Genomic DNA, 15,425 nt, shown 5'->3' on the forward strand with positions numbered 1-15,425 from the left:
CCAAATATTTGTAGATTTATTGCGTTTCATAAAAGCATTGTAAGCCTAAGTTGACCATAGAAACCATTGGCAACAATGGTCGCTACAATCTATTTAGGATTATGATGCTTGTGGAAAATGCAAACCTGAACGATATTTCCGTCTTTCAAAAGTTTGGGATCGGTAAGCTTTTTTAAAAATGTTTTTGAAAGAAATCTCTAATCACCAAGGCTATGTTTATTTGATCAATAATACAGCAAAACAGTAATATTGTGGAAATGTTGTTACAATTTTAAAATAACATTTTTATATATAAAAAATATATTTCAAATGCAATTTATTCCTTTGATGCAGGGATTACTCTTAAATGCTGAGCATTACTCTTCATCATTAGTCTTCAGTGTCACATGATCCTTCAGAAATCATTTTAATATGGTGATTGAGTGCCCAAGAAACATTTATTATTATCAATGTTGAAAACATAGTTTTTTTTCAGGATTCTTTGATTAATAGAAAGTTCAAAAGAACAACATTTATTTGGAATACAATCTTTTGTAACATTATAAATGTCTTTGCAGTCACTTTTGATCAGTTTGATGTGGCCTTGCTGAATAAAAGTAAATCTTTCTGATCCCAAAACAGTTGAATGGTAGTTTATATATTTTTTTGCATTACCCATAAACCAAGGAAAGCATATTGGAAAATGCTGCATGAATCTGTTTTTAATAAACTCTTAGATAAGACCCAGTTTTCTTGATTATATTGGCATGGCATGCTAGAGGGATTCAGAGGTGATTTTGAGGAAGAAACTCAACATGTCTGGCATGTGCCTTTGCTGGCTATGTGCTATTAATTTGCTTTCAACAAACTGGTATGTATTTTTTGTGTAAGCGGTGGGTCTGTGCATCTTTTTACGCATGAGGGCACTTGTGGGCACAGGTTTGTATGTGGTTGCATTGGTTTGGGGGCTCTTGCGTTTGTGCTGAATGCTTTACGAGCGACTTCAACCAAATGAGTTTGATACAGACTTGTGAGTTTGTGAACCTGCCCCTGTGTGTTTCTCAGGTGCTGGACTTGGTTTGTTGCCTTTTTCCGTTAGTCCAGTAACACCCACTGCTAGTACTAACTGTGATACAGGTACTCACTCATCTACTGAATTATCTTTATCTGTGTCTTATAACATTTTGTGTGTGTTGAAGAGAATATATATTTTTTACTTATCTCTTTCAGTCTTACCATTATTTTCTTTAAGTTTGAGTAAATTGATTAAGTGTGTGAGACATTTGGGCTATAATAGAAATTCTATCATCATCTACTCACCCTTATGTTGGTTAAATTCCTTACACAATTCTTATTTTATTTTTTACCTTAATTTTTTCTGAAGTCTTGAATCTAAATAATAGAATAAAATGATTCTAATATTTACAGAAAATCTTGCCTCAGTTCTCAAATATCATCCTTGGATGTCCACTTTTGGTCTAATTTTTATTTCCAAAACGACCCCTTTATTTTAATAAAACAAGGTCACTTTTATTAACTGTTTGGCAAAAAAAAGTCACTGTTGTGCTCCATGGAAATAAATATTATAACAATATGGGTTTCCACAACATGAGAGTGAGTACATAATGGCAGAATTGTCATATTTTATTAACTATTCCTTTAATTCTCGTACTCATGAACATTCAAACGCAAACACAGGCACAACTGCTTTCCAAAAACACTCATCAGCTGTCCCTCCCACCATCTCAGACACACAGCTGTGTAGACTTGATTTATTTCCTGTTGAAACCCCCTGATATCTTCAAAACCTGTCCTCCGTTTGAACCTCCAGAATCTCAGTGTAAAAATTAATGAGCTGGGAATTTACAACACACACACACACACACACACACACACACACACACACACACACACACACACACACACACACACATACACACACACACACACTGCCCTCAAAAGAATTAAATGCCTTTCATTTTATCATTGTTATACAAACAAAAATTACATGTGGGTGAAAAGTTCAGTTCTCAATGGTGCCACTCGATCATTGTCAGACAAATGTCACCATGGTAACTAACATGTCCATCAACTGGAGCCCCCAAGGTGCAGTAATAATAGTCACTGAGCCTGCTGTGTTAACGTGGTTTGATTTGTGTGTGTGTACCTGACTCATTGTTACATTCACATTTACAAAGATTAAACACTACATGGTTTAGTTGTCAAAATCACCTCATGGATGAATATTCCAAGTGTGTGAAAATTCACTACTAAACATAATTTTTTTACATTACCTGTGATGTTGTACAGAAAAGCAACACACACCAAAATAGCTCTTTAGCTCCGGCCACTCCCATGAAGCACTGCGAATGATGTAATTGAGTCCTATGCTCTCAAAATATTGAAATGTTTGTATATATACATGCATATTTTGCAATATAAGCTTAAAATGTTTTTTATAAATCAACATTTGTTAATGAGTACTTGTATATTTCTCCATCGTTTATTTCACTCCCCAAAGCCATTAAGTACACAGTCTTGTACCTTTTGTCTTTTTGCCTGATTTTCAAAAATATTAGCTTTAAATAAAAGGTTGTATTGTTGTGATTCACTTCGATTGGCTTGGTTCATCGCTTTAACAAAGACTTTGGCTTAAAAAAAAATCCCTATGGAAAAAATACTTCCAGATTCAGCGCTGCTGAAAAAGGGGACGGGCGCTGTTGCACTCTATAATTTTATGGCACAAAATATCACATATATTGTAAAGTACTAGAGTGGTGAAAGTCAACATGACATAAATTGCATGTTCCTGGTCTGCAAAATTATATATCAGTACATGTACATCACATTATTCCAAATGTTTTTTTCATAATCTTACCTCAAAATGTAAGAACTTGCTTCATCTCAACTGATGTCAAATACGCCTCATGGGCTATTGATTAATGTAAAAAAAAAAAACAACAACTATAAAGCGCTTGGGTAATGCAGCTTTTCTGAGATCATGCCAATACTTAATGATAACTAATGCAGTAATTTAATGTTGGTTACTGTAATGTTATGCCAATAATAGGAAACAGCGATAGTCAATTCCGTATGGATAAAAAATGTCCTTCCACATTTTTTCAATTTTTTTTATTTTAATTTTATTTATTATTATTATTAATTTTGTTTGTTGTTGTTTTTACCAATGAAAATGTGCATGTTTGAGTTCATTTTTTAAGTCTCGTTGTTTCTCTGTGTCTGTGTGTGTGTGTGTGTGTAGGCAAAGAAGATGGTAAAACCTGTAAGAGAGTCGCCATCAGGACCACCATCAGAAAAGATGACTGTAGAAGTAATGCTCCTGTGAGTGTGAAAGATTTTATTAAAACTTCAATTCCTATGGTTACAGATATACATTCTCTGCTGTTCTGTTCTATATATAGTGCATCTGGAAAGTATTCACAGCGCTTCACTTTTTCCACATTTTGTTATGTTACAGCCTTATTCCAAAATGGATTCTATTCAATATTTCCCCCCTCAATTATACAAACAATACCCCATAATGACAATGTGAAAAAGTTTGTTTGAAATCTTTGCAAGTTTATTAAAAATAAAAAAAATAAAAATCACATGTACATAATTACATACGTATTCACAGCCTTTGCCATGACACTCAAAATTGAGCTCAGGTGTATCCTGTTTCCACTGATCATCCTTGAGGTGTTTCTACAACTTGACTGGAGTAAATTCAGTTGATTGGACATGCTTTGGAAAGGCACACACCTGTCTATATAAGGCCCCACAGTTAACAGTGCATGTCAGAGCACAAACCAAGCCATGAAGTCCAAGGAACTGTCTGTAGACCTCCGTGACAGGATTGTATCGAGGCACAGATCTGGGGAAGGGTACAGAAAAATTTCTGCAGCATTGAAGGTTCCAATGAGCACAGTGGCCTCCATCATCCGTAAATGGAAGAAGTTTGGAACCACCAGGACTCTTCCTAGAGCTGGGCGCCCGGCCAACTGAGCGATCAGGAGAGAAGGGCCTTAATCAGGGAGGTGACCAAGAACCCAATGGTCACTCTGACAGAGCTCCAGCATTTCTCTGTGGAGAGAGTAGAACCTTCCAAAAGAACAACCATCTCTGCAGCACTCCACCAATCAGGCCTGTATGGCAGAGTGGCCAGACGGCACATGACAGCCCGCCTGGAGTTTTCCAAAAGGCACCTGGACTCTCAGACCATGACAAACAAAATGCTCTGGTCTGATGAAACAAAGATTGAACTCTTTGGCCTGAATGTCAAGCGTCATGTCTGGAGGAAACCAGGCACCGCTCATCACCTAGCCAATACCACAGTGAAGCATGGTGGTGGCAGCATCATGCTGTGGGGATGTTTTTCAGCGGCAGAAACTGGGAGACTAGTCAGGATAGAGGGAAAGATGAATGCAGCAATGTACAGAGATATCCTTGATGAAAACCTGCTCCAGAGCACTCTGGACCTCAGACTGGGGCGAAGGTTCATCTTCCAACAGGACAATGACCCTAAGCACACAGCCAAGATAACAAAGGAGTGGCTACGGGACAACTCTGTGAATGTTCTTGAGTGGCCCAGCCAGAGCCCAGACTTGAACCCGATTAAACACCTCTGGAGAGATCTGAAAATGGCTGTGCACTGACACTCCCCATCCAACCTGATAGAGCTTGAGAGGTCCTGCAAAGAAGAGAAACTGCCCCAAAATAGGTGTGCCAGCTTGTAGCATCATACTCAAAAAGACTTGAGGCTGTAATTGGTGCCAAAGGTGCTTCGAGAAAAGGTGTTAAAAAAAAAAAAAAAACACATATGCAAAGATTTCAAACAAACTTCTTTCACGTTGTCATTATGGGGTATTGTTTGTAGAATTGAGGAAAAACAATAATTACTTTAATCCATTTTGGAATAAGGCTGTAACAAATATGCCAAAGTGTGGAAAAAGTGAAGCACTGTGAATACTTTCCGGATGGACTGTATATATTTATATTAAAAAAATACCCTACTAAAAATGAAATACTGTATATAATATATAGTATATATACAGTGCATCCGGAAAGTATTCACGGCACTTTTTATATAATAGAATATATATATATATATATATATATATATATATATATATATATAATAGAATAGAATAGAATAGAGAATTTCCTGTTGTATTCTCCTGAATAGAGTTGTTAATCTCATCTCTCTTGGTTTTTCTCTTCAGGTGACTGTGTATTCATGTGATGGAAAATGTCCATCTGCCACCATCTTCAATTTTAACATCAACAGCCATGCACGTTTCTGCAAGTGCTGCCGTGAGAACGGCCTACAAAACCGTATCATTCAGCTGTACTGTACTCGAAATGCCACTACGGTGGACTATTACTACCAGGAGCCAATGGACTGCTCATGCCAGTGGAACTGATTCCTTGCGGACTGTGTGAAGTAAAGTTAAGATCTCAGTGAGAGCACTAGCCTGACACAGTCTTTGACTGCATATACAGAACAGTATCTGTAAAACTGCTAACTACTAACACCATCAATGTTTTTGTTGTCTTTCATATCTAAAATGTATCTGTAATATGTTAATCAAACATTCATTAGAATAAGAACAACAAACTGCTGTTAAATATGTGTATTGTTTAGATTTTAGAGTATTAACATTTGTTAAAAGATTAAATGATATGCGGAATAGTATTATTAGTATTAATATTCCATAAAAATTGTAAGTACACTTATACTGTACATCTTAAGAGCTTAACTTAACCATATGCTTTATTTAAATGCAACTTTGTGCTTTTTCTAACAAAATCACATGTCTTATTAATTATTTTTAATTACAGGAAAAAAATAACCAAGCCAGTCTTAAGTAGTTATTTGATATTTCAGTAACACAGTAACAATAAGGTCCCAGTAGTTAACATTAGTTAGTACATTTACTAAAATTAACTAACAATTAACATTTATTACGGTATTTATTTATCTTTTTTTTTACTGTTTATTGTTAGTTCCTGTTAGCTCAGGTCCATTAAATAATATTAATAGATACAACTTTTATTTTTTACTAATATATTAATACATTTTGTAATTACATTAACATTAACTGAGTTTAATATATGCTTTAGAAGATTTTTTTCTTTGTTAGTTCATGCACTGTAAAAAAAAATATCCATAAGTTATGACAACATATGTTTTACATTGCTTTAACTCATCAAAATCAGTTAGGCAATTTTTACTTTTATTGCTTTTTAATGCTAAACAAAATTCAACAAGTCAGTTTTTAAGTCATTTTAATGTAATTTAAGTTGAAGTTACTTAATCCAAGTTAATAGTACTTAAAAAATGTAAGTGTTGTTAACTAATGCTAGAAATTGGAACCTTGTTAAAGTGTTACTGATATTTCTATTTTTCTAAGAGAAATCCACACAGTTGCCTGACAGGCGCACGCTTCAGTCCATCACTCAGTAGTTGTGTTGATGCTTTCATTGTGCTATATGTCAAAAAAAAAAAGTAACGTGATGAACTTGAATTTTCCATACTATAGCCATAATGCCAAAAATATGATTTCTGCTGCAAATGAACGAAATTGCCTAAAATGATTAACTTTTAGTAAAATATCTAAAAACCTGCATGTTATTGTCAATGTTTTTTAAATAATGAAATAAAAATATAAAAAATTGCACTGTGCAAATCAATCATTTAATTGATTTATCAAGCTATTTTGTAACATACCGCTCAATTATCCACAGATTTAAGTCATTTTGAAAATATTTCACCTTTTTGTGTGTGAATATTTCATTTAAGACATACTGTAAAATGACCAAGTGGACTATAATCAATAAAACTACAAAAAAAAAAAAAAAATTGGCATCTATTTTGGCATCCATCACCGGAAGTGTAGGATCTGCACCCTGATCTAATTTCAGCTGTGATTTATTAACAACATTAGCCCACGCTTGACTTGAGTTATATCCTGCTGAGTTGTGTTTTGCTTTCAAGTCGGATAATTAAAATGTTGGAAAAGTTCATCTCCTCCCTCGTGTACATCTGCTGAATCAGAATTTAAAGGAGTGTTGCGAGTTCAATACAGTGAACTGTTGATTTCCACAGAGAATAACAGTGAATAACATCAAGCTTTATTAATAAAAACAACAGGGCACTGATAATGGAAATCTGGGGTAGGACATTAAAGTGCACACATTCATTTATATTAAAGTATATGAAGTAATTAACAAACAACGGCAATCTTGCACTTCTATTGCAAGTGCATTTAAATGTAACTTGAACCTCAAATATTCCAAACTTTTTTGATATAGTGTAGTGTTTATACATGTCTTGTTCTTGACAGCTAATATAAATTGGGTTTTGTTCTCAGTGGGTGATGTAATGCACGTAGGAGTCTGGTGTTGGTGCGAGACGTTTTGCGCCTGTTTTGTTTCTTTTCACTTTCACCGCAACTCCATGACTGACCCTGCACGACTCCCACGTGCTGCCTCTGTTGTCTCGACAACCTGTGCGTTATTTCGATTAGGTCAAAAATGAAAGCAAAATAAAAATATGTAGTGGAGAGGCTATCTGATCTGACTGAATGAGACCCAGACGCAGAGCTGCTTTCAAGAGGAGGTGTGGTTGAATCCTCCAGTGTGTTTTGTTATGTTGTAAGATGCTGGCCTGGGCATCTGGAGTGGCAGGGGAGGCGTGCCCTCAAGGAATGTAGGGTATTTCTTTTAATGTAAACTGAACTGAGCCAAATGTTTTGCTCCAAGATGCCACGGAGTGCTCTTGTGACCACAAAGACTGTTTTAGGATGCTGCTGAAGTTTGACTGACCGTAGTATTGTAGTGTAGGTTATTATTACAGTGCAAGCTGCAAGGCTGAAGTCCTTAGTGTTTTCTTTTAAGAGTATGGTGTCGTCTATGGACACTGGAATTATGGGATGGAGCTCCAAGGACAAAATTCTGGCCTTGTTTTGGCAACTTCTACACTTCTTTCAGGTAACAATTCATTTCAACAGTTACTTCTAGATGGATCACTTCATCTTCAAGTTCAAAAATGCAATTTTCTGCTGTGAATTACTGTGAAGAAATGAAGAAATATGCCTTTCTGGGTTACATAACAAAACGTGTTTGTGTTAGAAATGTTCTAAGCTGGAATAGTTATTTAGAAAACTTTAAAGTCAACATGAAATCAAAATCGACTTTGCTTTCTTAATAAATGTTCCTGTGCCATTTTAAAAGACAATACAAACTTTCATCAAAACTTAGTAACTTTTGCACCTGAAATGACTTTCCTTTTCTGCTGATGTCATCAGAAATAATGTTAATAGCCAAAAACTGCCTTTTTGACATTATTTTGTAGCCTTTGTAAAATCTTCCAGTGTTGCCTACATTAATATATTTAAGGTTTGAACAATAATACTTTTACCACCCTCTTGAATACACTGTAAAAATAAGTTGCTGCCTTACATTTTTTAAGTACAATCAACTTTGATGTTTAAGTCATTTCAACTTAAATTACATTAAACTTACTTTAAAAAAATAGTTGAATCTTGCATAACTTTTTTTGATGAGTTAAAGCAATATAAAATCATTTGTTGTCATAACTTATTGATCATACATTTTTACAAGTGCAAGTCCCTTTTTAATCATCGAATGTCCTATGTACATGCAGACGTGTCTTTTCATGTTGATTTTAAAGGTCTTATATGGGAGTATAATTAAGTAGTATTAAATACTTGATAGATAAATAATGATCTGCACCCAATCCTAGATTTTTCTTTCCTCTTGTGGTCCTTCAGGCTTTGAGTCTTTCATGTCCCAGAAGTCCATCCTCTGTCCATGTGCAGGTGGCGTTTCAGTGTTTTCCGTCACGGACAGCTAATTTGTACACACTTTCATTGGGAAACAAGGTGCGAAGCAAATGCAATCCCTCTCGAATGCTCACACACATTGATAATATGTTTGATTAATTGAGTCTCTCCCCCATTTGTCAGGTTCTGAGCAGTACTGCAGTTTGTGAAGACGTGTGTGAGTGTGTGATGACGTTCAGAGCACCACAAGTTTATGAGAAACTGGAATTTAGTCTGCAGTCATACAATAACACAGAACTGCTGGATGCCAAGACTTTCCACCTTGGTAACAATAAAGACAGCAGCTTCAACTACACAAATTGACATATTGTTTTATTTATTTAGAATGAACTTTGGCTGTTTTAATACTCTTGCTTTGCACTGTTGTTAGTTCCTTTCCTGAGCTCCACTTTGAGCATGAAGATCTCGTCCTCGACTGCCATGTTCAGCTGGTCTACATTAGATGGTGGAAATGTCTTGGATGTGTGTTTGGATGAGCAGTGTTGGGTTGCATCTCATTTTCAGCCATTCCACCTGGTGAAAGGGTTACAGCCCGGACGTCGTTACAATGTCATTGTGAAAAAGAAAACATTCTTCCCTCATCTCCAAGTTAACATTACACAAAACCTTCAGGTGGTCATAAGAACAGGTATGTGTACAAACAAGTACTCTCACACACATATTGTTGAGCCTGTGATGAATTGCTTGTGTTCCTTTATTATTTAAAGGGCTAGTTCACCCAAAACATTTAAATTCTGTCATTAATTACTCACCCTCATGTTGCGCCAAACCAGTAAGACATTCGTTCATCTTCGGAACACAAATAAAGATATTTTTCATGAAATCCGAGAGGTTTCTGCCCACCTCTCGGGGGGTTTCTGTTATTTCTGTTTTGTTTTTTGCGCACAAAAATATACTTGTCGCTTCATAACATTAAGGTTGAACAACTGTATTCACATGGACTATTTTAACAAAGTCTTTTCTACCTTTCTGGGGCTTGAAAGTGGCAATTATGTTGCAGTCTATGGGGGGTCAGAAAGCTCTTGGGTTTCATCAAAAATATTAAGTAGAGCCGAAATTGTTTTACTGGGCTTGATGCCGTAGGAGAACCTTTTAAACTTTCTCAAATACTTCTTATTTGTCAGTTATTTAGAAAATTACAATGAATACACTCGAACTATGATTACGACGAAGAACCATTTTTGGTGCCAGTTGGGGACACTAAATTTTTCAACTAAACATCGAAATACATCTAAATAATAAACTAAATTAACCATTTAAACTAAATTACTGATCAAATTATTAATCTAAAGCCCACACTGTCACTGTATGATACTTGAAATTTTTCCAGAATGGCTATACAGCTGAATAAAATTATGCTGCATTATTTTCCTGTTTAACACTGTAAAGCTGCTTTGAAACAATCTACATTGTTAAAAGCGCTATATAAATAAAGTTGACTTGACTTGACTTGACTAGAACCTTTTTTTTTAGAGTGTATTTATTAATTAAACTGTCATGGGATTTGAGATTTTTTAGTGAATAATAACTTAAAATACAGTCTATTTCTCACAAAGATTATTATATGACTTCAGAAGACTTGGAATATAGTGCACAAAGACGAAAAACTAGACTAAAACTTTAAAAAAATACTTTTTGTTAATTTAAAAGAAGCTGAAATAAAATATAAATATTACAAACATTTTTTAAAAGTTAAGTTGTAGTACTAAAATTACTAAAACTGAAAAGCCATATAGAAAATAATGAAAATGACAAATTTACTAAAATTAAAATGGAAACTGGAAATATAATAACTTAAATCTACATCTAAATATTGATAAAATAAAAAGTTGAATGGACTAATTTGATGGTGCATTTTTTTGTAATTTTTTCAGACAATATAAATATTAATATTACAATATAAATCACCATCCACTTTTGTTGAATAAAAAAGTATAAAGATCTACTTTTGGGTAATCTCCATTTGTGTTCCATGAAATAATAAAATATACTGAGTTAGAATGACAAATGTTTGAAGAAGATTAAAAATTGTATAGGAAAATAGTATAAAAACTTGTAAAGACACACGTACACACTGATGGTGTAACTTGTCCTCCTGCAGGTCAGTGTCCCGTTGGCTGGCTTGCTGTGGAGTGGAGCTGTTATAAGGTGAGCCCAAGGTTCATGTCATGGTCCGGAGCGAAGCAAATGTGTGAAAGATCAACCCCAGGGTCACATCTGGCCAACATAAAGACAGATGCAGAGTTTCTGTCCATCACATCCTTCCTAAAGTCCTATAATCATCTTCTGCTGTTGTGGACGGCTTTGAATGACCATGAGGTACATGGAAAACACACATAAACAGACTATTTTTGAAAGACGTGAGTGTGCAGCATGTATACTTTTTTGTGTATTAATGTATTGCATTGTTTTTTTTTTAATACAAGACATTTTTATACAAAATTGGAAATTGAAATGGAAAATAACTATAACTTTGAAGGTTCCTAAATGGCACATGCTGGATTAAACATGCAATATAGTGAGGTCATGTGACAACAATGTAGCATAATATAATGCAACAGTGCCCGCCCACTTTTTCCTGAATGTTTTTTCTCATAATGAATTTTAAATGGTCTTCTTTAATGAGTAATGAACCAAACTAACAAGTTACTAGGTGAATCACAACATTATAAACTTTTATTTGCAGCAAAAAAGTATTTGAAAATCAGAGAAAAAGAAACTGACGCTACGTCATTCAATGTGCTTTATGGGATTGGGCAGAGGCTGTGGATGGTGATTTTTAATCTCTGATTGGTGGAATCATGGGAAATGTAGTTTTTCACCAGGAATTCCACTGTTAAACACGATTATTTAAAAAAATAAGTTGAAATAATGCAGACTAATGCAGAGAACATACTCATAGCTCATAGCAGGTCTGTCTTTAATGGTTTATAAGTTATCGTTATTGAAAATAAAGGGGATTTTTTTGTTGAATTCTACACTGTTTTACATGTTTATTGCATACTGAAACTTATGATGAAAGGATGCAGGATATAGTATATTCCATTCAGCCTCTGTTTTTAATATCTACAGAAAGAAGGTGAACTCCGCTGGTCTGATGGCTCCACCTACAACTTAAATATTGAAGTGACATCATCGCTTGCACCCAATCAAACAGGCTGTGTGGCAATGCAGAAGAACGCCACTGGAGCAGGATACTTCTTCACTGCTTTCCTGTGTTACCTGCAGCTCCCCTATATATGTCAAGAGGAGTGTGAGTGAAGAAGAGAGATAAGGGGGGTATGATTTACACAAGCAGGACATGTTCCTCGATCAACATCCACTGTTGTTCTTGGAAAAAGGGGTTGGGTTAGAGTCAGGATTGATTGGGTTGATAGGAATGTTGTTCCTGGACCAACAAAGCATGTTGATCCAGGAATATGTCCTGTTTTGATAAATCAAGCTGTGCGATAAGCATTTTCAGAGAAATGCCCTGAGGAAGACTGTATTGCTTGCTCAGAGGTTGCTCTTTAATAGCCTCTGGATTTTCTTTTAAATGGGCTATAATTCAGAAACCCTTGTTATTAGTTAATTGAACTTAATGCTCGTGCTCGCACTCGTGCTCACAAAACATACAAGAGAGTATTCAAGGCCCCGGAATACTCAACACAAATATCTTTCTCATTCAGCGCTAAGAAATGAAAGAAGATGGAAATACCTTTACAGCGATATACTGTTAACAAGCATCCCGACTCTGTCCACGCTGCTGAGAGTGACGTTAGATATGTAAATATGTGATGCACGCTTTACTCTCATTAACAAGAACACACAACAAAAAAATTGCAGTGGTGGGAAAAAAAGCTGTTAAAATGTCAGTATTTCTAATTTTTGCAGCGTCTACGATGGTTAATAAATCCCTTTTCTTTGCATGACACATTGACATTACAGTAGAGAATGGCTCTTTCGGCATTATCATGAACATTGTGTAAGCATTCATTTAATACGTCATAGAACTAAATAGAGGCTCTTGGGAGAGTGCGTAACATCCCTTTATAAAAATCAGCCTAGGAGGTTGGAAAAGGTCTCGACTTCTCCCTTGTTCCTTATAAGCTGTCCACACACTGGCAATAAAAAAGCGATTAATAAATAAAAATTCTTACATATAGCCCCTTTAACCTATAAACCCTATTAACTTTGTCTCATGTTTTTTTCCAACATCATTAGAAGAATTAATAGTAGACTCAAATGAGACAAATGATGGCATACAAGACAAATATAAAGCCATAACATGAATGTGGATTGAAGTTATTTTTGTTAAGTAAATCTAAGGCTAAAACTGTTAGAAATAATTTTTGTTAGTTGATATAAAGCTGAAATTATATATTAAGACTAGATGAAAATTTAAACTTAAATGTTTTTTAAATGAACTTAAATTAAATTAGAAATTACTGAAATAACGTAAGTTGAAGTACTGAAATGACAAACTGAAAGAAAAATAAAGGTAATTAAAAAATATATATATATAAAAAAGCACAACTAAAACTTAATGAAAATGAAATCTAAAAATATATATTTTTAAGATAGTTAAAAATATTAATAAAATAAAAATGTAATAAAATAACTGATGTGTACAGCATAGCTGAGATTATTTGGTTTTACAACAATTCAATGAGAAATGTTAAGTTCATATTTAGGTCTCTAACTTTTGATAGCAGATTTTGGTGTCTTGGAAGATCCGAGCACAGTTTGAGACATTGAGAACTTTTCTGAAACTCTAGAGAATATACATGAGATGAGAAACTGTGATAACTGGAATCTTTTTGTGATAAAAAACAATTGAGAAGCATAGAGCCAAAATGACACCTTCAGCCCATCTCTGAGTCTATATTTTGTTGGGTAATAGTACATTGTGATGTCCACTTGGAAGGGGGCACTTGTAAGGACCCTTCTTTAAACTAAAATGACAAATGGGACACCCTGTGGTCTTGTGGACTTCACAGATTGGCACAAAATTGCTCACCCAGTAAAGTCTCCATTTACTCTTTATTTATTTTAATTGCTGTCTAAGAGCTAACAATATTTGAGATCTTCACAAGATTTTATTTGTGGCTTTCTTTAAGAATAATCGTATCTATGTGTGTTTCTGTTACAGTGTTGCAGAGCAGTAATGAATGGCTGTACCTGGAGAGTGTGTGTGAGACAGAAGCAGCATTTATCTGGTGTAATGAATCTCACCTGGACTTACCTGCTGGTTTTTCACTCGCTCTACAATCAGAAGATGAATCAATGGATGGAACCCTGTCAAATATGCCACTTACAAACACTCAAGACAGAGTGAGAATTCAAGGTCTCTCTCCTGGACACCTCTATTATTTCTCACTGGTTCTTACACGCCCCAGTGGGGCGTCTCAGACACTTAGACCCATTTTCATCGTCAATACAAGTAAGTCTCTACATTTACAGTACCAACACACATTAAAGGAATAGTTTACCCAAAAATGTACTGTTTTTTTTTTTTATGTTGCAGAGCCAAATCCGCCACAGAATCTCACAATGGCAGCTGTTACGTCTAATCAGATTGCAGTATGTTGGACTGCCCCAGATTCTACCCAGAATGCTCTGTTCAAGCAATACATTCTGCACTGGGTGGATCTATCCTCAGGTAGAGGCCATTCTATTCGGTTGGACAAGACAAATCAGAATGCGGTGATTGGTGGGTTAAAGGCGTATCATGCTTACAAGATCACAGTTTCGTCTGTCACTGCTCAAGATGTGGAAAGCAACGACAGTATTTCCGTGACTGTCATCACAGGTAGGTTTTGCAACAAAGTGTGTAAGAGATACTGAGGGGTGAATTCCCTTTTGTGTGCAGTATTTCCATCCAAAACTACAGTATACACACGATAGCACTGTGCAATGCAAATTTAAATGAATTGCCATTCTTTTTTCAGCAAACTCACCTATTGTGTGCATATTGTAATTATTGCACATTGTACATTTTGCTGCCAAAACAGCCCTGACCCATCGAGCCATGGACTCCACTAGACCTCTGAAGGTGTGCTGTGGTGTCTGGCACCAAGATGTTAGCAGAAGATCATTTAAGTCCTGTAAGTTGTGAAGTGGGGCCTCCATGGATCAGACTTGTTTGTTCAGCACATCCCACAGATGCTCGATTGAATTCAGATCTGGGGAATTTGGAGGCCAAGTCAACACCTCAAACTTGTTGTGCTCCTCAAACCATTCCTGAACCATTTGTGCTATGTGGCAGGGCGCATTATCCTTCTGAAAGAGGACACAGCCACCAGGGAATTCCGTTTCCATGAAAGGGTGTACATGGTCTGCAACAATGCTTAGGTAGGTGGTACGTGTCAAAGTAACATCCACATGGATGACAGAACCCAAGGTTTACCAGCAGAACATTGCCCAAAGTATCACACTGCCTCCGCCAGCTTGCTTTCTTCCCATAGTGCATCCTGGTGTCATGTGTTCCCCAGGTAAGCGACGCACACGCACGCAGCCATCCACGTGACGTAGAAAATTTGATTCATCAGACCAGGTCACCTTCTTCCATTGCTCCGTGGTCCAGTTCTGATGCTCACA

At 35.7% G+C, this 15,425-nt stretch overlaps 2 protein-coding genes across 2 annotated transcripts in view; both read left to right on the forward strand.

The window, feature by feature from the left end:
• otogl (otogelin-like) overlaps nt 1-5,402 on the forward strand; it is a gene marked incomplete at both ends in the record, with an annotated part of 49,052 nt that extends 43,650 nt beyond the window's left edge. The window contains 3 exons of the mRNA XM_079826142.1: nt 1,045-1,116; nt 3,242-3,321; nt 5,202-5,402. Of these exons, the coding sequence (XP_079682268.1) occupies nt 1,045-1,116; nt 3,242-3,321; nt 5,202-5,402 (353 nt within the window). The remainder of the gene's footprint in view (nt 1-1,044; nt 1,117-3,241; nt 3,322-5,201) is intronic.
• A 2,479-nt stretch (nt 5,403-7,881) lies between these two features.
• Nucleotides 7,882-15,425, forward strand: part of ptprq (protein tyrosine phosphatase receptor type Q) — a gene marked incomplete at both ends in the record, with an annotated part of 70,808 nt that continues 63,264 nt past the window's right edge. Inside the window, 8 exons of the mRNA XM_079826143.1 lie at nt 7,882-7,971; nt 8,775-8,885; nt 8,970-9,111; nt 9,217-9,474; nt 10,948-11,165; nt 11,919-12,099; nt 13,978-14,268; nt 14,353-14,637. Coding sequence (XP_079682269.1) covers nt 7,882-7,971; nt 8,775-8,885; nt 8,970-9,111; nt 9,217-9,474; nt 10,948-11,165; nt 11,919-12,099; nt 13,978-14,268; nt 14,353-14,637 — 1,576 coding nt within the window. The remainder of the gene's footprint in view (nt 7,972-8,774; nt 8,886-8,969; nt 9,112-9,216; nt 9,475-10,947; nt 11,166-11,918; nt 12,100-13,977; nt 14,269-14,352; nt 14,638-15,425) is intronic.

The sequence above is a fragment of the Gobio gobio genome, assembly GCF_949357685.1.
Source record: "Gobio gobio genome assembly, chromosome: 9".
NCBI classification, from domain to species: Eukaryota; Metazoa; Chordata; class Actinopteri; order Cypriniformes; family Gobionidae; genus Gobio; species Gobio gobio.